Source organism: Cottoperca gobio, chromosome 21 (genome assembly GCF_900634415.1).
Source record: "Cottoperca gobio chromosome 21, fCotGob3.1, whole genome shotgun sequence".
Classification (NCBI taxonomy): Eukaryota; Metazoa; Chordata; class Actinopteri; order Perciformes; family Bovichtidae; genus Cottoperca; species Cottoperca gobio.
The window spans coordinates 4862198-4883411 of NC_041375.1; the positions used below are offsets into that span (position 1 = coordinate 4862198).

The 21214-nt window shown below is 41.0% G+C and overlaps 4 protein-coding genes across 4 annotated transcripts; 2 read left to right on the forward strand and 2 right to left on the reverse strand.

The window, feature by feature from the left end:
• Positions 1-122: 122 nt before the first annotated feature.
• On the forward strand, positions 123-4453 carry LOC115026648 (uncharacterized). Its single transcript, XM_029459528.1, has 9 exons — positions 123-143; positions 306-542; positions 2103-2192; positions 2280-2359; positions 2474-2589; positions 2693-2790; positions 3345-3413; positions 3505-3563; positions 3718-4453. Exons 2-9 carry the CDS (start codon positions 351-353, stop codon positions 3836-3838), a joined length of 825 nt encoding a protein of 274 aa, XP_029315388.1. The 5' UTR covers positions 123-143; positions 306-350; the 3' UTR covers positions 3839-4453.
• On the reverse strand, positions 3849-6695 carry asnsd1 (asparagine synthetase domain containing 1). The gene is made up of 3 exons (XM_029459527.1): positions 5280-6695; positions 4869-5050; positions 3849-4288 (listed from the first exon to the last, which is right to left on the reverse strand). Exons 1-3 carry the CDS (start codon positions 6693-6695, stop codon positions 4042-4044), a joined length of 1845 nt encoding a protein of 614 aa, XP_029315387.1. The 3' UTR covers positions 3849-4041.
• On the reverse strand, positions 6615-7592 carry asdurf (ASNSD1 upstream open reading frame). The gene is made up of 4 exons (XM_029459529.1): positions 7417-7592; positions 7166-7219; positions 6890-6965; positions 6615-6756 (listed from the first exon to the last, which is right to left on the reverse strand). Exons 1-4 carry the CDS (start codon positions 7483-7485, stop codon positions 6716-6718), a joined length of 240 nt encoding a protein of 79 aa, XP_029315389.1. The 5' UTR covers positions 7486-7592; the 3' UTR covers positions 6615-6715.
• A 4952-nt stretch (positions 7593-12544) lies between these two features.
• Positions 12545-21214, forward strand: slc40a1 (solute carrier family 40 member 1). Its single transcript, XM_029459751.1, has 8 exons — positions 12545-12894; positions 13010-13077; positions 13477-13636; positions 13973-14088; positions 15826-15952; positions 16293-16538; positions 17001-17639; positions 18059-21214. Exons 1-8 carry the CDS (start codon positions 12861-12863, stop codon positions 18370-18372), a joined length of 1704 nt encoding a protein of 567 aa, XP_029315611.1. The 5' UTR covers positions 12545-12860; the 3' UTR covers positions 18373-21214.

Genomic DNA, 21214 nt, shown 5'->3' on the forward strand with positions numbered 1-21214 from the left:
ATTTCTCCACAAGTACATCTCCTCGTTTCCTCTCTCCTCGCAGGGTTTCCTTGGGTCTCTCCATCCACCCCCGATGGGAGGGACTAAGACACAAGGAAAAGACGCAAGTGAAGAAACGTGGATGCAATTTCCCATTGTCACCTGTAAGCATTGCTATACTTTTGTTTTGGAAATTGCAACCGGAAGCGCTTTAAATCTGAGTCTCGCGTAGCTAGGCTTTTTAATATTGGCTGGACGGCTAACCTCGCGAGATGAGTCCGACCCTAACCCGTGGATGTTTCCTATCTTTCTATCATTCCTACCAGATAAAGTGAGCAGCTGAGCAGAGTTTCTTCCCGTTCAGAGTATAAATGAAAGCTGTAATTCTCGCCGCTGGCTACGGAACCAGGCTCCAGAGGGATGTGCTTTCCGACAGCAGCGGGAGGTTCGCTCACCTGGCCGGGACTGCCAAGCCGCTGCTGCCGGTGGGACGGTGTGCCCTGATCTCTCACTGGGTCCATGCTCTGACCGCCGCTGGCTGTGTGGACTGCATTTATGTTGTGGTAAGTAGCACCGTGTAGTCAGTGGTGCAGAGTACCTAAGTGCGTTTACTTAAGTACTTTAAGTACATTTTTGAGTTACTTTGAGCATTTCCATGTTGTGCTACTTTATACTTCTACTCCACTACATTTCAGAGGGACCTCAATAACTTACGAACACTGTAAGACCTTACTTCTCCATATCGCTGACTGGTAAATAAGGCACTTTCTTTACATGTGATGGCAGTCATTTGCTCTTTTCTCCTGTGCATGTTTTTGTTTTGCTTATTCTTGAGACTACTTCACTTTCTCTGAATCTTGCCTTTGCAGAGGACTTCAGAGAGTCACAATACTTTGAAGAAGTCGGAGTTGTATTGCTGTTGTTGTTCGCTTTAGACGCCATTGTTGATTTTGTTTTTCAACCAAAATGGCGTCGCAGGCATACGCCACACAGTTTTGTCACGTGTTTTCACACTACCTATTTCCACTTTATACTTTTACTCCACTACATTTCAGAGGACAATATTGTATTTTTACTCCACTACATGTATCTAACAGTTCCTTTTAGTTTACAGATTCAGATTAATAATGCAAAATATAATTATGATGTATTGTTATCGTCATTGATTAATTTATGGGGGGAAAGTTCACAAGCTACCCAGCAGTAGCCAAAGTACACTGACCAGAAATATAAACGCAACTCTTTTGTTTTTGCCCCCATTTTTCATGAGCTGAAATCCAAGAACTAATACTTTTTCTAATAATAATAAATTATATTTATAAAGCGCCTTTCAAAGCTAAAAGCAATCTCAAGGCGCTAAGCAATCAAAAGGCCTATTTCTCTCAAATATTGTTCACAATGTGTTTAAATCTGTGTTAGTGAGCACTTCTCCTTTGCTGAGATAATCCATCCACCTCACAGGTGTGGCAAGATAATAATAATAATAATAATAATACATTTTATTTGGAGGCGCCTTTCAAGACACCCAAGGACACCGTCCAAAATACAGGAGATACAAAGTGATGAACACATTAATGCATCAATAATTATAATATTGTGGTACTTTAAATATTGTGATGCTAGTACTTTTATACTTTACTTGTACAATTGTGAATGCAGGACTTATAAGAGTTTTTGTACTCTTTAGTTTTGCTACTTTTACTTAAGTAAAAAAGCTGAGTTCTTCCTCCACCTCTGCGTTCATCTAACAATTTTAGTTTCAAGTAACTTTACATATTTCGAGTTTACAGACAAGATATGATCAGATTTTAAAATATGATTCATTGTTAAAAATGAACTATCCAACAGTAGGCTATATAAAGCAGTTGTAATTAGCCCCATTACATTAATTACCATTATCCTGTTTACATGATGCATCAAAAAGAATCCAATCATATTTAATGAGGCTCTAAAAGGAACCATTCTTCATAATGAGTACTTTTTCTTTTATACATTGTATTATTACTATTTTGAGTACATTTTGCATATAATACCAATGGTGTTTTTTTTTTTTTTCTGATGTTCATCCCTAATAAACAAGGAACTGAGAATGAATGAGCCGCTCTGTTCTCATCTCTCCACAGACGAACGCTCTTTACCATGCTGCATTTGAAGAGTGGGCATCACATTTCACAAATGTCAAGATTGTCAGCGATCAGACGAGAAGCAATGACGTAAATACAATTATACAATTAATCACGTTTTGTCCCTGAAAGTACACTTTTCTAAACCATCCGCTGACCACTTTCTTCTTCCACCAGGGGCGTCTTGGTGCGGTGGCCTGCCTGCAGCTTGCAGTAAAGCACTTCAACATAGAAGACCATGTCTTAGTAATTGGAGGGTGATTTAACATTCGTGAACATTATCAACTCTTCCATGCAGAGTTGTTTTTACCGGTGCACATTCAAGTCCTGTTTCTGCCAAATGTTCACAACTCCCTTTCCATCCGTGACAGTGACACTCTCTTCAAAGAAGATTTTAGCCTCAGTAAAGTAAAAGAGAGGTTCACTGACCTCCAGGCAAAGTGTGAGGACAGCTGTCTGGTGCTCTCGTACCAGTGCAAAGAGGAGGGTGAGTAAGAATTTAGGCTTTAAACATATGGAAACTGTCTCGTCTTAAAGTATCAAACATGGCTTGGCCTCATGCTCAGTTAGTTCTTTATGTGTGTCTACAGAAACTCATAAATACGGGATATTAGAAGTAGACCGTGATCTTCACGTCCTCTGCATGAAGGAGAAACCTCTTCCTGCTGAGACAAAGTCAAGGAGAGCAGTAAGTTCACTAGAAGCACTGTAATAGCACTCCACATGGATACAAAAGATCTTTCAAATCTAAGTAGAAAAAGGGGAGAGCCACCTGAAACTTGACTTGGTCTTAAAAGAGTTCAGGGCAGAAAAGAGCTGCCAACCAGATCCTCTGTCCCGACAGTGCAGACAGAATGTAATGGGACAGTTATTGTTATCAGATGATTGTGACCCTTTGAGTCGCCTGATTTAACCAGAAAATAAAGTCATCATATCTCATCTTTGGTACAAATCCTTTGCAGTGATTGGCTAATGTATCAGACTCTGACATCCGCAGACACTTGTTATCTCAGGGCTGCCGTCTTCATTGGGTTTAGCCTCCTGGTGTTACGGCTATTTGCCCTCAGCAAGAGAAATACATAAAGCTCACATGTACAAACAAATCTTAAGTGTTCCAAAGGTAATGAAATTCCTGGAAGTTATAGAATTTGAAATGTTCAAAATGCAAAGGGTACTGTTGTTTGATACGACACCCAACATGTACATAGCTACAACCTTTGAGCTAATCTCCCTTTGTTTCAGTGTCCCTGTTTCTATGTGTTATCAAAGAGAAGCCTTCCTCTGTTGGATACCTTCCTGGAGGAAAAGAAGGTACATTTAATAATCAGAAGTCCCACATGTGGTGTGAATGAATAGTAAACTGTTTTATTTCACTATTATGCTCCACTTTTTATTTTCACAGGAGTCTCCCATTGATGAGAAAGACGCCCCGGGAAACTTTGTGTCTTGGCTCATTCTGAGGTAATCTGTGCTGGACCCTCGAGGTTTCACTAATCCTGCTTTCTTCTTGTTCTTTACTGTGATTTGGACGTCTTATATTTTTCACACTCATGAAACTAATACACGTTTTAAAGACAGTCAGTAAATTAGACTATTGTTTGTTTCTTTCTTTCAGGAAGCCCGTATACATCTATGAGATTTCTGGGCGTTTTGATGTTGGAAACTTGCCTTCCTATATTGAATGTGACCTTTACTTCAGAGAAAGACTTCAAGATGCTGGGTCTTACATGGTGTAGGAGACAGAAATGGACAAACAGCAGATTTATTATGCCATGTTAAAAATTATCCAAGATCACACAATCTAATTCAAGAACCTGTAACATTAAATCAAGAATGTAAACTGTAAATAGGCCTTTACATGTTACCTGTATGTCATTTTCTAATGAATATTTTCTTTTAAAAATTATTTGTATATTCTCGATTACACCCAACCATCCGTCTACTCGGTGAGGAGTCTTGTGCATTTGTCGGAGGCCTTCTCACGGTTGTCCTCCATCTTGGCGATGCGGGAGCCAAACTGCATGGCTCTCTTGGGCAGGACTGCAGATTGTCCGAGGCCCAGCTGCTTCGCTGCCAGTCTCAGGAGGAGTTTCTCCCCGACACCTCGAGGAAGTGACAGGTCGGCCTTCTCCCACACGGGCAGAGAATTCAAGTAGCTCACCACGTCCTCGTCCAAGTAGGGAAATCTGCAGGAGTAATATTTGTCAGATACTCTATTCCAAACAATGGCTGTGAATGGGATTTCTTCTCACTTACAGCGTAAACCTTTTACCCTCAGATGAGAAAAACTGAACTTTTCCGCGCTGTCACAAACACTACTTTCTGTTCCATTAAACTAAAGTCTCACAATGTGTCTGTCTCGTACCTATTTAAGATTATCTGTCCGAGCGTAGTCTTTTAAATATCCCTGCTTCCTATTCTCTGTTGAATTGGCCTCTTCATGGAAAACATCTTGACATGTCAAAGCCGTGTGTAAATAAAATGAACGATGGCTGAGTTCCATTTAGCGGCTTCAGTTTTAGGATTCCTGGTGTATCGGTATACAATCAACAGTAGCTTAAGTGTGAACACAGTAAGAAGGACCATTCGGTGAGAAACAGTGACGTTAATAGGAAACTCCAGAGAGCCCCTTTAATGGTGAAATACATTCTTTTTGCCATTTTAAAAAAAGAAAATAAATGTCTTTTGAATTTCAACAGTTTGACGGTTGCGCAGACAATATGCAATAAAAAGGCTCCGGTAACATGAAACAAGTGCCGCACTTACCTAGCCTCTTTCCCATGGTCCCCTATCACTCTGTCATCTCTGCCCAAATTCCTGGAAGGGATCCTGCTCAGCTCCATGGCCAGTTCCTGGATCAGTCCCTCGTATCCAGACATCATAAATCGGACTCTGTGTCTGGAGTAACCTGCTAGCTGCTCGTCAGCGCCAATTCCTGTCAAAATGACCTGCAGTCATGAAGTAGCAACACGGAGAGGCAGCTCAATGTGATTGTTGTGGATTGTGAAACATCTCTTCATTTCAATTTATTCTTGTTATTTTAACAACAATTGTGACAACTGTTTTATCCCTGAGCACTCGCACCAGTGTAATAACCTACGGGACAGTTGCATCAAATCCACTGCATTGGTAAAACGTTTTTTAAAGAGCCCAGGATGTCTGATGTTTGTACTTCACCTTTGCTGATGATGTGAAGGGCCTCTGGTCACTGTCCTCTGTGATGAACCCCGCCCCTCGTGCTGCAAACCACACGGCACATCCAATACTGTCATCGAGCACCGTGTCCAGTGGATGCACCAAATGACAAATGCGCTCCTGGCGGGTTTCCTGCAGCTCCTCCTTCGTTACATTGATTTCAACAAAATTCCACCTCCTATCAGGGTTCAAGTCTTGTAATTCCTTGAGACCGGCTCTCCCGGTGACTCTGTCGGGAACATCAAAGGGGCTGGATGTTTGGGAATCAGCTCCATCAGTTTTAGACTCTTGGGGTTTATTTTTGTGCTTTACGAGTTTCTTTGCAGACTCTTTCTGTTTCTTTGGCACCTGTAGTTTGAACGCTACATTGAGAAGGTCTATCGGTTGATGAGCAGGTATATGACGATCTGCTAAGGCGGCCAGGATCATTGAATCAAGTCCTCCTGAAAAAAGTATTGCAATACTAGCATGGTCATTAGACACGGGGGAATTGTCTTGTACCCGGAACGGCAGAGACTGAACACGTCGCCTTACTGCCTCGCTGAGAAAATCAATAAGACGCTTCGTCTCATCGCTTTTCTCTTTGCTTGCGAGCAGCTGCTCCAGATCCTTAACACAGGAATGTGTGTTTGGATGAATTTCTTCCTTGTGTAATGATTTGGGGATGGCTCTATTAAGAGGGCACACAGGTGCGGTGAGCGTGAGACCCGGCTGGTTCATCACAGCAGTACAGCCGTTGGGGACAGACTCCAATATAGTTTGATTGCAGCTGGAGACGAGATCATTTCCCCCGTGAGCCCAGGGATAAATCTCAAAGGTCACAGCGCCAGCTTCTGTAACTACCTTCAGGTCAATCCGGTACACACCAGCTGCTGGGACTTCGTGCCACGCAGACGGCGCAGGTCCAGAACTGTGGGCTGCCACAGAAGTCAGGGTCAAGGCACTGACCTCCGCATCAAATTTCCACAGCAAACTCCGCCTACCAAGGAAGTCTCTGCCAAACCAGAGGTAGTCCCCAGCCTTTTGGTAGTAAACAAACCCCCACGGTCCACGTAAAGTGGACAGGACGGACAGAATCTCTGAAGGGCTGCTGCAGGATGATAGCCGCTGAGAGACGACCGCAGTGTCATTCTCCTCCGTCATCACTGGGAGGCCTCCGAAAATCTCCCCGTTCCACAACAAGACATTTCCAGTCTTGTCTTGAACTGGCTGTGGGGTAAGAAGGCCTCTCATGTGAAGAACATGGGCAGAGAATAAACACTGGTAGCAGGGATTTGTGCCTCCTACTGTGAGATCCTGGCTCAAGTTGGGCCCTCTTCGCTTTAAATGTTCATGAACCGTCTTGTCCCACTCAAACTGAGTGGGCGACACACTCAACAGACAAAAGATGCCGCACATTGTTGCGGTGAACGTCACTCTTACATGTCCTGCAGATCCTTTTTCATGTTATCCAGTTCCTCTGGAGACAAAAAATAATAATCACCCGTTATGTTCATCTTACTATTTGTACAGCCTCAGTTAGTAATCAAATGCCTGCAAGTTTATCTAGTAAAATTATATTCATTTACTTAAATGTACAGCTCTCAACTTACTTTTGCATGACCCCAGTGTCTGGCCTCTGTCTGCTAGGAAGAATATGTTACTGTTCCTCTGCTGAATGTAGACTTTCTGCGGAAAAAAATAAATACAAAACTGTACATTAACACACATAAATTCACATCTTACTGAGAAAATACAAGGTTGCTTTACGATTTCCTTCAGAGATGCGTCTTGCAAACACAGGAAAACTAGTAACTAAGAAGGTTCCTATTCACAGTTGCCGTAAATAAATAAATATGTCAATTTCAGGCATTGTTTGGTCTACTCACCCTGTTTTTCTTCAGATTGGAGAGCTCGTCCACGACAACCTTCTGCTCCTTGATCTGTAAATTAGCAACACGAATTTATTTCTCTGACCTGATCAAATGTAAACTCATCAGGAAACTATTTTAAATTCCTGAGAGATACATGGAGCTTGTAAGAAAGAGAGTCTGTATATTTAAATATAAAAGGTATATTAGCGTACTGATAATAGTTATGTCATCCCAACATTCACATATGCTACTTGTTTACCAGATACCTTTTTGTTCAGTTCCTCTTTAAGTACAGACTCAAAATGATCGTCGTTATCCCGACTTTTCGACGACATGTTGTTCAGGTGTTTAATAGTAATGTAGTTGAAGCTAGCTAACCTCAGTGTAAACACATGCTCAGCAGCTTTGAAAGCTTTTCCGGGGGCGGAGGTCTGTCCGGATGAGACGTTACTGCCCCCTGGAGGTGGGCGCATTAATGCGCACATTTTACGCATAAGATAAATAAATTCAAATTGTATTGGTATTTACTTGCTTAGTCTTAAATGTCTGGTTGAATCCACAATGCATAAAGTCTCTTCAGAAAGCATATATTAACATGAGTAGGATGGGTAATTGATTTCTTTTTTATTATTACAGGCAAAATAATGCACATAAACACGGCAATATAACCTCACAAAAAGAGACAAAACTTTTGGACAAAATAAATAAACAAAATAAAAATGAATAGGATCCCTTCAGTAATTCAAATAATTAGGTTGACAGTACAGATACATTTAAAAACTGAAATATATACATACATTCTTCTTACATAGTACAAATGTGTCAAGATATTTATAAAGACATTTGACTTCTTTATTTATGATACATTTTCTACCTAAATCACTGATAGAATACCTAAAATTAAAAGAAGCTCCTTCTCCTACATTAACCCTACAATAGGCCTACTGGATTTTTGAGGCAGATACCAATATTGATATCTGGGAGACATACTGTATGTGCAGAAACATGTGCAGTCACATTGAGAACATGTAAACTCTTTCCTGCTGTGAGGCAACCATGCTAACCACCAAGTGACCATACGTCTCCACTAAATAAAACTTGGCTTGTGCCAGTCATAATAATTTTGTTCCCAAGTCGTTGTTTCCAACAAGGTGGAAAATTGACTCAGATGATCAGAGAAATGAGGAAATCAACCCTGTTGTGGTATCACAGGAGTATCACAAGGGTGTGTAGTGTAGGAACAAAGATCTCGAATAAACTGCTGAGATCACTGATGGAGTCATTTCAAATAATACAATCCATTCAATACATTTTAAGAAGTGCACAGTCATGCTAGCAGCTCTGTGAGGCTGTATGTAAACACAGCAGTGCTTTGCGCTAAATGCTAACATCAGCATGCTAATACGTTTGCAATGACAATGCTAACACGCTGATGCTAGTGCAATGTTTACCAAGTTCATCATCTTAGTTAAGCATGTTAGCATCTGCTAGTTAGCACTAAACACAAGTAGCCTACAGCTAAGGGCTGATGGGATGTCAATAGTTTGACAGATATTTGGTCATAAGTGTTGGACTACTTAATATCTTTACCTGTTGGTGGCACTAGAGGAAAAGTCAGAGGATCACTTCAGTAGGATTTATCCTCCACGGACCATGAATGTCTCTAGCAAAATGTCATGGCAAATATCCATCCAATATTTGCTAAGTCTGGACCAAAGTTGTGGACTGAGTGACATGACCATCCCAAGAGCCACACCAATATAGCATTAAAAGGTTATTGAGGGAGGGGAGAGCGTCACTCATTCACTCAACATGCAGGGATTCAAACCAGCAACTTTACAGTCACATGTGGTAAAATTACATTAAGGGGAGACACTAGTAGTACTAGTATCGTATCAGAAAATACTGTCAACAGCCATTACAAATCCATTTCCGTCATGTTTTTATGAATACGTTATAAATCAGGCTGTGAATGATATATGAACAAACCCTTCAGAATACAGAGAGGAAGGAAACTGGACAGTTTGATGTATGGAAGTGATACTGAAGTGTAGACATCTTGCTGAGAGCAGAAGAAAAAAACTCATTTTGGAAAAACATCCTTAAAGATTTGTATTGTAACATTCTATACATTTTGAAAGACGCTTCAGGTGAATGGGGTAACAATTATTTAATAATATCCCCATGAAACTTCCTCATTTGATTACTGACATTAAAATAACTATTTTTGTACTACAAGTTTTCTGAAATTGTGTGTTTAAATATGTAAATGAGTTATTATCTAATGCTAACTTTTTGGCGAATTTAAGAGAAATCTATTTTGTATATTTTAGGTGTAGCCCAAAATCTCAATATTTGACCAGTGGATAAATAAAACATGTTGAGGACATGAGCTTTACTGGCCTGGCAGAGGTCAACAACCAGTAAAGAGAAATTACCCTGAATGACACAAATGTTGATCTTCCTCCAGCAGTGGGTCAAGCACCCTTCAAACCTTCAGTGTGGCAGACAAACACACCTGTCTCACGTTGGATTGCTGCCCATTGTATTGATTTGAAACAGCTGTCAGATGTTTACTGTTCATTCCTTGGAAACAAGGGCTGTCATTTTGGGTAAGGTGTCCAGGTCATCACGGCCAGAAAGTGACCTTTGATGTTTATTGTTCTCTGGTGGAGCTGTCAGGCACACATCAAAGTCTTAGGCCCCGGGCAGCGGTAGATATCCACAGAAACAATGAGACCACAATACTGTTATGTTCCAAAAATGGGTAAAGGTAATAATTATAATCATTGTCATGGTTTACTATAGCTGAGATGATGGTAATATTACTGTGAGATTGTGGGAGACCTCAACAGCCCAGCCTCAGTTATTTCAGCTAAATATCAATGAAATTGCTGAACCAAGGAAGCTGTAAAGTACATTTTAGCTCTATTGTAACAAGGTCTAAGAGCTCCCCACAAAAGAAGAACAGAAGCCCTGCATGAAGAATAGAAGAGTAATGTGACACAGCCTCACGTTCAGTAGAGATTTCACATCCTCCCTCCTCCTCTATCCCTTCTTTAGATGCGGTTTGTGAGTGTCACACCACTTAAGGCCACAAGAGGCAAGTCATTCTCATATTTTTGTACCTGGAAGTACAAATATAGCCGACGTAAACACCGCTTGTTGTTTCACAGGCAGGCTGAAAAATGATCCCGTTAGGGGCAGACATACCTGCAGGTCACATGGCCACAAAATCACACAGCAGCAGCCGTCTGACCGCTGATGACAGGTAGGTAACTGAACCTGGCTGACACACTGGCCCACTAATAGTGTGGCTGCTAATCTGTTTGTACCAGCTCAATGTGTGCAGACTTTCAAACAGCTGAGAGCTCTCTATGATCCTTGAATAGATCACAAAAGGATAGAAGTGCCTATTGTCATCACATGGCTCAAAATATGTGCTTATGTTACTTGTTAGTGTCAATTTTGCTCCCTCATAGGATGAGATGGCACAGAGGAGGTCTATGTGTTGCTCTGGGCCAAAGAGAAGCTAGTGCTTCTATATTTACTGGTTAGATGGAAAAGGTTAAGGAAACTCTCGATTTGCAAAACTTTGCCAAAGCTCTCGAGAAACTCGCTGCCCGACAACCTATCCTCACTTTTTTAAAGGATTAAAGAAACTGTTATAAAGAATTAATTCATGCGCTTTAGAGGTGCTGGCAGGAGGATTTTGTTATCTTTGGACAGAGCCAGGTTAGCTTATTCCCATTTCTTGTCTGTCTTCAGTCCAATAAAAAATGCCAAAACACATCACTCGAGAACAGAAATACGGTTTTAGTGGTGAAATAAGACACTGGGGATCCCACTCAGGTGATAACAGCATTTTAAAGTAAACCGTGCATCAAGGTACAGTACAAAAGAAAGATATTGTCCATGTGCCAGTGTTCATTACTTTTTAAGGATGCGGGCCCTTCATCCATGCAGCCTATAATTATAGCTGTAATTCTGTTCTGTTGACATAGGTGGACAAATGCAAGTCATCCAAATGTGTGATTTGTTTCTTTGCCAAGCTCTATTGCAACAGCCTTCTTGGTAAAAAATCACCAGGTCAAGGCAATAACAACAGTTTCTGTTACCAAATAATTCAACTTTAATTTGTGTTGTGTGGCATGAAATGCACAGGCGAGTTCAGTAAATCTTTAACTTTGGCAATCTCTTTACTCTTTCTTTGTTGTTTGCTTCTTTTTACCCCTCATTATTTCTCAGATTCTGTTTATATATTAAAAGAAAAGAAAGGTGGAGCTGTGAAAACATAAAAAAATATTAGTTTTATTGCTCTGAATGAATCAATTGAATATTTACTGACGTTGGCCATAGTTTAGTTGGTGACACAGTTCTGGTGTAAATATACAATATAAAATGGAGTAAGTGGCAACATCTGTAGTATACTGTTGCAGTCAGTCAGTGCACTTACTCAAGAAGCGTGCTGTACCTTAGTACAGATTTGTACTACTTGTACTTTGGGTATGTCCATTTTATGCCACTTCAAACTTTACTAAAACATTTCAGAGGCAAATGTTTTACTTTTGACTCCACTACATTTATTTAACAACTAATTCATTTAATTTGCAGACTAAGATTTCACATATAAAACATTTGATTAGTTTATAAGATATGATCTAAAGTAAACTACCTAACAGCACATAAATTAATTTAATTAAATTAAATTAATTAAATTAAAATAAGTTACTGTTCGCTCCAGGATGCCACTTACACATTAATGCATCAGCAATCATATTCAAATGATATAATCCCAGTTGTTGTATCTTTATTGGTATAATTTATCCTCTGACATGAACGTATCAGTTATCTGTCATCTATATCCTACAAATTGATATTTATGTAATCAGTTATTGTATTTGCCTTTGTCTTTATTGTTTTCGTTTTTTTCTCTCATCTGTTTCATTAATTGGTATTTAATTATATCCTATTTTCTTTCATATGCTCTGTAACTATAACATTTCTTAAAATGCAAAAAAAAAAAAGGGATTTTATGATATGATATAAAACAACACGCCAGTTTACTATGATCAAGTGATTTGTTGTCTTTGTAGGACACATGTTTAGTCAGGCGTTTTATTCCTCATCATTTCTGCAAAAAAAAATTGTTTTAAAAAAGAACCCACGTGAACAAAAGATCCCCAATGCCTGTGTAAAGAGGGCTAAGGGTTTTATTTATCATATGAACAATGACACTTTTTTTTTTTTGCAGATATGATCCAGCTTCTTTTTTGGGGGGGGGGGGGAGCGCGTGTGCGGTGCAGTAGGAGGACCTACATTGTTTTTGACACAATGTAAATAATGGCAGGTCACGTGACAACGTGAGTATATTCGAGGCGGGACGTAAACAGAGAGCAGCAGAACAGAGACACAGTCCTGCGGAGCGGCGAGGAATACGTCCCCTAGCTTTGTGCTTTTGCGACTAATCGACCTTTTATCCTATAGAACAATTTATTTCCGACTTCAGCTACAGTGATAGCTAAGTTTGGAAAGGAGAAAGGGGGAAACACGCCGTGTCTTTTTTGTTTTGTTTTGTCGTTTTCGACAGTGAGATGCAGTGGTAGCCAGGGTCGACGTCCTTTCTACAACATCACAAAAGAGGAGACAGTGTAAAGAAAAAAAAAAGCAATATTCACTTGGTTATTTTTGCCATTTTGCCAGCTTTAAAATGGATAACTCAGGACCTAAGAAGACATGCTGTGGTAGGTTATTTTTCTTTGCATGATAACGCTTGACTTCACTGGAGAAGGATGGATATGGACCAGCAGCTGTGTAACGTCTTGATTTTACTCTGAACGTTAAATGTCTTCTTTACAGAATCTGTCCGAGACTTCTTCACTTCAGCTAAATTCCTTATTTACATGGGACATGCCCTGTCAACATGGGTAAGAGAGACACTGACACTATAACACATCACATTCATGTCTATTTAAGTGACATTCCATCATATATGTGTACTTATGATGACAGACTATATATGTGGCTTTTCAGTGTCAAACTTAATGTAATACACTTGCATGTGTTATTGTTACATTATGTGCTATTATAACTGTCATTACAATACAAAATGACATGTTTTCCCAGGGTAGCTGACCACACAATACTGGTCTTTACAAATAGCTCTAAAGGATAGATTAAACTGAAGAGGGTGTCAGTCTGTCAGCCCATGAAAGCAGAGAGGGCTCTTATTATTTATGCAAAGCGTAGCTCCTATCAGCCCTAACCTGGAAGTCTGTAATCAAGTATCAGCCTCAACTTAAACTAACCAAAATTTGAATTTCCAGGGGGACCGAATGTGGAACTTTGCCGTGGCTGTTTTCTTGGTGGAGTTGTATGGGAACAGCCTGCTGCTCACGGCCGTATACGGGCTGGTGGTGGCCGGCTCCGTGCTGCTGCTGGGGGCCATCATCGGGGACTGGGTGGACAAAAATCCCAGACTCAAAGGTAAGGCAGCTCAAATCAAAATATTGATTGTCATAACAAAAGTTTGTCATGAATAAAATGCTAAAAACTTTGTAGATTTGACTGGCATTACAGTGTTGCATACAGTGTGCACATGTGCTATTACCCCCCCTCCCATTCTCATTTTCACAGTTAAATGCACCTCTTGTGGCATGTTTATTCAGAGGAATTTGGCAAAGGCATTATTAGATTGGATCAGGGAGCGCAGAATGCACCCAACCATCTTGTGGAAGCGCTCTAATGAACTAGTTATCAGACAGAAATCTGTTGTCTTTGATCAGATTTCTGTCCCTAATGTCCGTCCTGGTGTTTCCACAGTGGCCCAGACTTCGCTGCTCGTCCAGAACAGTTGCGTCATCGTGTGTGGGATCCTCCTCATGGTTGTTTTCCAGTTCAAAGAACAGCTTGTGGAGCTTTACAATGGATGGATTCTGGTAAGGTCCCCCCTGTGCTTTCTCTTACACACGCTTTTTCCAACGGGATCTAATTGGGGGTTTTATCTGAAAGCAGTTTTTACCCCTCTCTGACACAGGGATTGCAAGGTGCTTACTGATATGGACTCCTGCGTCAATGTGATTTATGATCACATGAACAGGTTTCACAGATGAGCAAAATTACTGTAGTTAAATTCCAGAAGACCTTTGACTGTTCCACTACTACTTTACATTTTTGTTTTAAAAAATGGCTGTATCAAACAACTTGTCTTCTTATTTTATTATTTCTTATGTCAGTACAATAATTAGTTTCAAGTCATTTTTGATCATAAGCACAATAACTACAGTGCAGCAGTCGTTGGCATTGAACATCTTAAGTCTTTCTCCAAAAATGCTTATTAAATATGTGTTTGAAAAAGGAAAGTCACTCAAAAATGAAAATTTACAACATAAAATAAAAGTTCAAATATAAAAGGGTTAAAAAATATATAAATGTTAAAGTAGTAAGCAGTATAAATTTGTGGTAAACAATATTAGAAATGAATAAACAAAATGAATATATGCATAATTATTATTGATTAATTAATTATAATTGTTGAACTTTTACTAATATGTTAGTCATAAAAATAGAACAATCCTAAATAATTAGGTTTGTTATCACACGTAAACAAACAATGGATGAGAGTTACACACCTTTGTGTCAGTCTTGTGTAAGGAGCTTGTTTACACTTGTTGAGCTATGTGGCTTTATGAGAGCTCCCTCAACACAAAGATTCAGCCTTAAAGCTGCACACTGGACAGGTTTCTGTCCATCATGACAAACTGGTTGGGTGTCAGGTCTGTTGGGGAGAACGTCTTCAGCGTTGCCCTCTTGCATTTGTAGGATGCCTTTGGGTTTCCAGAAAAAGGAGATTTTCGCCATGTGAGAGTGTTGAGAGGGACGCGTGTGTGTGGAGGTGGAGAAGTCGGTGAAACAGGAGATCGAGTGTCTGGTTGAAGGCTGTGTGTAGTCAGCAGGTTCTTCGAGGCCCGTCACATGACAGAGAGAGAAATGTGGCCTGGCCTGACACACAGATCAACACACAAAGAAGCCAGCCACTGTGTTTCACAAATGACTATTATTTTAGAGCTTTTCCTCCGGTGCTTCTTTATTACTGCTGTAGTTGAGGTCACATGTTGAGTATTGTATTATTAAGCAAGTCATTGTTTACACAATGTTATAGATTTTAGTTTACAGAAGACGACACGTAATAGTATGTGAGCTTTAATGTTTTATCTTCTTTTTCTTCTCCCTTTCTTCTTGTTTGTTCTATGAAAAGGCTGAGTAATGTCCTGAACAGCTCAGCAAAGTAGGTTACTTAAACAACCTTTGTCGGGGACTATATTTAGTAGATTAATACACAATGCAGTGTTTCCCAACTGGGGGAGATTAATTTGAGGAGTCCCAAGATTATTAAGTGATAAAAAATCAAAAGTGTGCTTTTCCTGAGTGTGAACAGACTACAGTGTGTGTTTACGGCAGTGAAGGAACATGTCACCCAGTGCAGCAGTGTGGCTCATTGATGTGTTTTTAATCGTTTTTGGACAACAATGGAGGAATAAGATATATCAGGCTTTAGCTATACAGACAATAGTTATTAATAATATCAACCAGCCTTTGATGACACAACAAGGATGTTGATCAAATGTAATAATAACATACACATTAAAAAAAAACTCCTTCATTTTGTTTTTCAGACCATCTGCTACATTCTGGTGATCACCATCGCCAACATCGCAAACCTAGCCAGTACGGCTACATCCATCACCATCCAGAGGGACTGGGTGGTGGTCGTGGCCGGTCAGGACAGCAGCACGTTGGCAGGTCAGTGTCTCTCACCTGCTGCTGGCTTATCATCTAATGTCGGCCTCATGTGACCCGTTATCAGGAGACCTCAGTGGAGCAGACTTTGAACCCCAGATATTGACTTCCTCTCGCTTTTACCTTTTTATGTCGCTGTCATATCCTTCTGATTGTTCTAAACTATTTAAAAGATTTGCTCACATGGTGGAAAATACTTGATGGCCTTTATCATTCTGCTGTGCTATGATCATTATGCAAACCTGCTGTCACATGAATGTAAAACTTACCAATATGTATTAAATCAGGTGTAAAGAAACTTTTAATATTGACCTACACTCACTTCCACTCTTGTATTAAACAGATATGAATGCCACAGTGCGGATAATCGACCAGCTGACCAACATCCTGGCTCCCATGCTGGTGGGTCAGATAATGGCCTTCGGCTCCCATTTCATTGGCTGCGGCTTCATCTCTGGCTGGAACCTGTGCTCCATGTGTCTGGAGTACGCGCTGCTATGGAAGGTCTACCAGAAGACGCCGGCGTTGGCCATGAAAGGCGGCCAGAAGGAGCAGCAACAGGAGCTCAAACAGCTCAGCCCCGTGAAAGGTAGCTGCAAGAACCTTGTGTTTTGATTTGTACGATCAGAAAAACACTAATGTTAAGGTTGCCCATAGCTACTTAAGTATTCCCTTTTGCGTTACTAAAAGGTCTTTAGTAACCATTTTCCTCAGAATATTTTAAGGGATCCATACCAGTATTTTAGGAGTGAAATAATTTGTGGAACATACGACAATGGCAGATTGAAGAGGAGACGCCAAGAGGCATGTCTCATGTATTAACGTTAGCTATATCGTTTTATTGAAACCAGTTTTTGTCGACTCATGTCCTCTTGATGTTTTGCCTTCTCCTTTCTTGCTGTCACAGTAATATTTTCATATTTTTTCATTATTTAATTTACGGTATGTTTCACAGCGAGATTTTGTGATTTACTAGATAATAACCATCTTACTAGAGTTTTGGCCTGTGCGATGATTTAGACTGAATCTGTCCACTTCTTCCTTCTCTCAGACTTGGAGAACGGCCAGAGTCCTGAGGAGTCCTCTCAGCCGCTGATGAATGATAGTTCAGTCGTGGCCAAGCCCGACTCTCCCAAGCAGCACGGCTGTTGCTACCAGATGAGTGAACCCCTGCGCACCTTGAAGGCCGGCTGGGTGGCCTACTACAACCAGAACATCTTCCTCGCCGGCATGTCTCTGGCTTTCCTCTACATGACGGTGCTGGGCTTTGACTGCATCACCACGGGTTACGCCTACACGCAGGGCCTCAACGGCTCGGTGCTCAGCCTGCTGATGGGGGCCTCGGCCGTGGCGGGCATCTGCGGCACCGTTGCCTTCACTTGGGTTCGCAAGAAGTGTGGCCTGATCCTCACAGGCTTCATTTCAGGCACAGCCCAGCTTTCCTGCCTCATGCTGTGTGTTGTGTCTGTCTTCGCTCCCGGGAGCCCCTTCGACCTCAGCGTCTCGCCCTTCCAGGACCTTTACACCCACCTGATCGGAGAGAAGGCGCTGCCCGAGGCCGACCACAGCCTCACCAGCATCTTCACCGGTGTAAACGCCACTACTTTGGCACCAGCTGAAGAGTTGCCGCCCCTGCAGTCCTACATGTCTGTTAGTCTGCTGTTTGCTGGGGTCATTGCTGCTAGACTTGGTGAGTATAATTGGTGCAGAGTAGAAGCTCCAAAGTGCAAATGATCATTGATTACTATTGCAGTAAATAGTGCATAGTCTGTTTTATTGTCTTATTTAAAAGGTCATTAGAGCGTAGGTATTACAGTGTACATGCTTTGTTGGCATGTACACTTTCTTTCATAAGATTATAAAAGGCTGTTTCCAAACTTTTGACTTCCTAAAGGTGACTCAAGCAGGTCCACAGGTTGAACTTTTTCATAAGTAACAGGAATTTCACAGAAAACCTCTACGGATGTGCGAGTCAGAGCAATATTTTCAACCTTTGATTCCTATAATATTGCCTGATAATTGCTGCTACAGCTACTGTGGTCTCCTAAAGTGGTGATAATGTGGCTGTAAAAAGACTGTTAGGACTCACTGTTGATCTGTGTCTCGCAGGCCTGTGGTCTTTTGACCTGACAGTGACCCAGCTCATCCAGGAGAATGTGATCGAGTCGGAGCGCGGTGTGATCAACGGCGTCCAGAACTCCATGAATTACCTCTTAGACCTGCTGCACTTCATCATGGTGATTCTGGCTCCGAACCCAGAGGCCTTTGGCCTGCTCGTCATCATCTCTGTGTCTTTCGTGGCCATGGGTCACATCATGTACTTTGGATTTGCCTTCAAGAGCCTGGGCAACCGCCTCTTCCTCTGCTGCTCGCCGGAGCAGAAGGAGACGGCGGATAGCCCCCCACTTCCGACCACCGTCTAACTCATTAAAGAGACTCTGTCCTGGGTACATATCTCTCAAGCCTTACCCTCCCCCTGCTGCATCTTATCTAACTAACATCTTTGCTTGTAGCTGGCAGAATGCTAACCAGAGAAAGGTAACGTAACATGCTATGCATACTGTAACCATTAATCATTCGTAGAAGGAGGCGAGTAGAAAGCTTACAGTCATAGACAACTATTCCACAGTAATACTTTAGATAAGGCAGGGTTTCTCTAACCTTTCAGTCAGGGAGTCAGGTCCATGCTCTTTGATAAATACACGTACTGTCAAACAAGGATCCATCACTTCTAGGCTCGTGACCCAAATGTGGGTCCTGTTAGACAAATGAGGGGATTGTAAAATATTCTCCTCCTAACAGTCTGGATCTAGCTGTAAAGAATTTTCAAAAGGTGCTTCCGCTAGAAATGTCGCAGGGAAGCGACCACTGAGGCCTGGGTCAAAGGGGGACAGCTGTCTGAGACCCCACAAGGAAGAACATCCCTCTATTTTCTGACACTTTGCCTCTCAGTGACTTCATTGGTGCTGTAGCCGTGTCTGCTAGCGGCTCTCTGCTAGCCTAGCTCATGTATGACGGTGCAGGTTGTGGATGCTTTTTTATATTTAACCAAACACAAAACTGGGATCTTGCCTCTTTAATACGTAGGTATAAGGGTTATGCAGTTAACTGTATTTATTCAGGAAATGCAGACGGTGTTTTTTTTATAATAATCGTATATCATCAGTATTGTGTTGCGCGCTCGCGGTTGTGCCATAAAAATGAAATGATAAATCCTATGCATCCTTGTCAATAACTCTCAGTTACCAAAGTCAAAGTCCATATGTGTTATAAAAGGAAGTGAGGGAAACCAGATATCTGTCTGCAGCATTCCAAATATATGTTCTTACTTCAGGTGACAGTAGTTGTGTAGGTTCACTAATGCTTTCATGCACCCCGAGTAAACCTGGAGATATCTAACCCGCTCTGAGATTGTACTTACATTTAGTTCTTCTGATAGTTTACATTGATCGTGTCACCTTTTTGATTTTTTATGTTCTCTTGAGTAATTTTTCAATCGTGATTGTTGTTACACAGGCACTTTAAGTGATTGACGTCTGTCATTACACCAAACTCATGATCAGGCATTTGATCAATATTTTTGCACAATGCTGAAGTTCAACCCCCCCCCCCATAAACTCCTGCACAATCTTCTTTCAATCACTTATAGTCTCTCTGTCAGTGTGTTCAGAAGATGTGCTGGGATTGTGGTTACAAGGCACATATTGTAACGCTCGTGAGGACAAACTGCCCAGTTATCTCATACCCCCCCCCCCCCCCCCCCCCCCCCCCCCCCCTCGTTTCCCGGGAGCTTAGTCAGCAAACCTGTTCAGCGCTTCAGACTGCCAGCAGACTCTGGACCGGGACTGAGTCAGTTCTTAGTTCTTATTGCTGTCAGCACAACATTTTACTCAAGTAAAGTTCTGACACCCATGTGGACATCTTTGAACCAGGACTAGTGTAGAACATTTATTTCATTAGTATCTATGACAGTTTGTGGAGTGTTGCATGCTACTTTTCCTGTGAAGTGATTTTGTAAGTCAAAGAGTATTTCCAAAAAAACTGCTAGAAATCAGACATTTGGAAAGTGGCTTTACTTTAAAGCGAAGCTTCTGTATTTAGCTTTTTCTGAGAAGTTGGCCACTGGATACATATGACAATTACAGGATAATGATAAAACATAGTGTCACAAAGAAGAGTCATAATGATGGCAATATCGATCTTAAGTGTTCCAACATTAGCCACAATAAGCTAATGGTCATACTAAACCAAGTAAGGCTGTAACAGAAAAACCCCTGAGAGCACAGAATTGCTTATGAATTCAACTTTTTATGTTTAAGAGAATTGACCTGATGTCACGAACTACTGCAGCTGTAAGTAGTTCCTCTCCACCGCTGACCTTCAGGATGTCACGAACTACTGCAGCTGTAAGTAGTTCCTCTCCACCGCTGACCTTCAGTCAATTCTGCTGCCTTATTGTAAATGAGCCTTGATAGCTGTTAAACGCACACGTGGCTACATCGAGACGGTTACTAGCCGCACCCTAACCCGTGAAAAATCTAGCCAGTCTAGCCAAGATTTTGGTAATTGGGGGGGGGGAGAGAAATATTTGGGTTGGAAACGGAGGTAGCCACACCAGATGTAGGAGAACAGAAGGCCACTTTAGCTGCAAATGCTGAGTGTGCACATGTCTGCAGGTGTGCCACTGCTCACTGGGAAAACAGCTTCATTTCATGTTCCACCTGGATTTAATGTAACTTCTGAAGGAAAACCGTTCTTACAACAGTTGGTCTGTCGATTCAGGAATATCTCACATTGCCATGACTCTATATTTGTAATGTAAATAACTTTAGCGGCCAGTCATACAATTGGAAAATGCTAATATATATATATATATATATATATATATATATATATATATATATATAGTGTATACTGTTGTCATGCTGTTTGTCTGGAAGTGCTGACTTTCTTTTCTACATGTTTTTATACACCTAGTGTTAACATTTTGTGTCAAATTGAGTTTTCTTAAAGGTTTTTTGAGATTTGTATATGAAGAAATGACCTTCTTTCATTTAAATGCATATGTATCATACTGCTTTAATCTGACTGTATACATATATTTCTCTTTGTATATATATTTCAGTGTTATTGTAGTTATATAGACAAAAGCATTAAATCAGAAATAAATAATTCTTATGTAATAATTACTCCAAGGCACTCCAAGGACGTTGGTAATGCTTGTATTGCATGAGGTCTCCTTAATAAAGAAAACCTTTACAATTG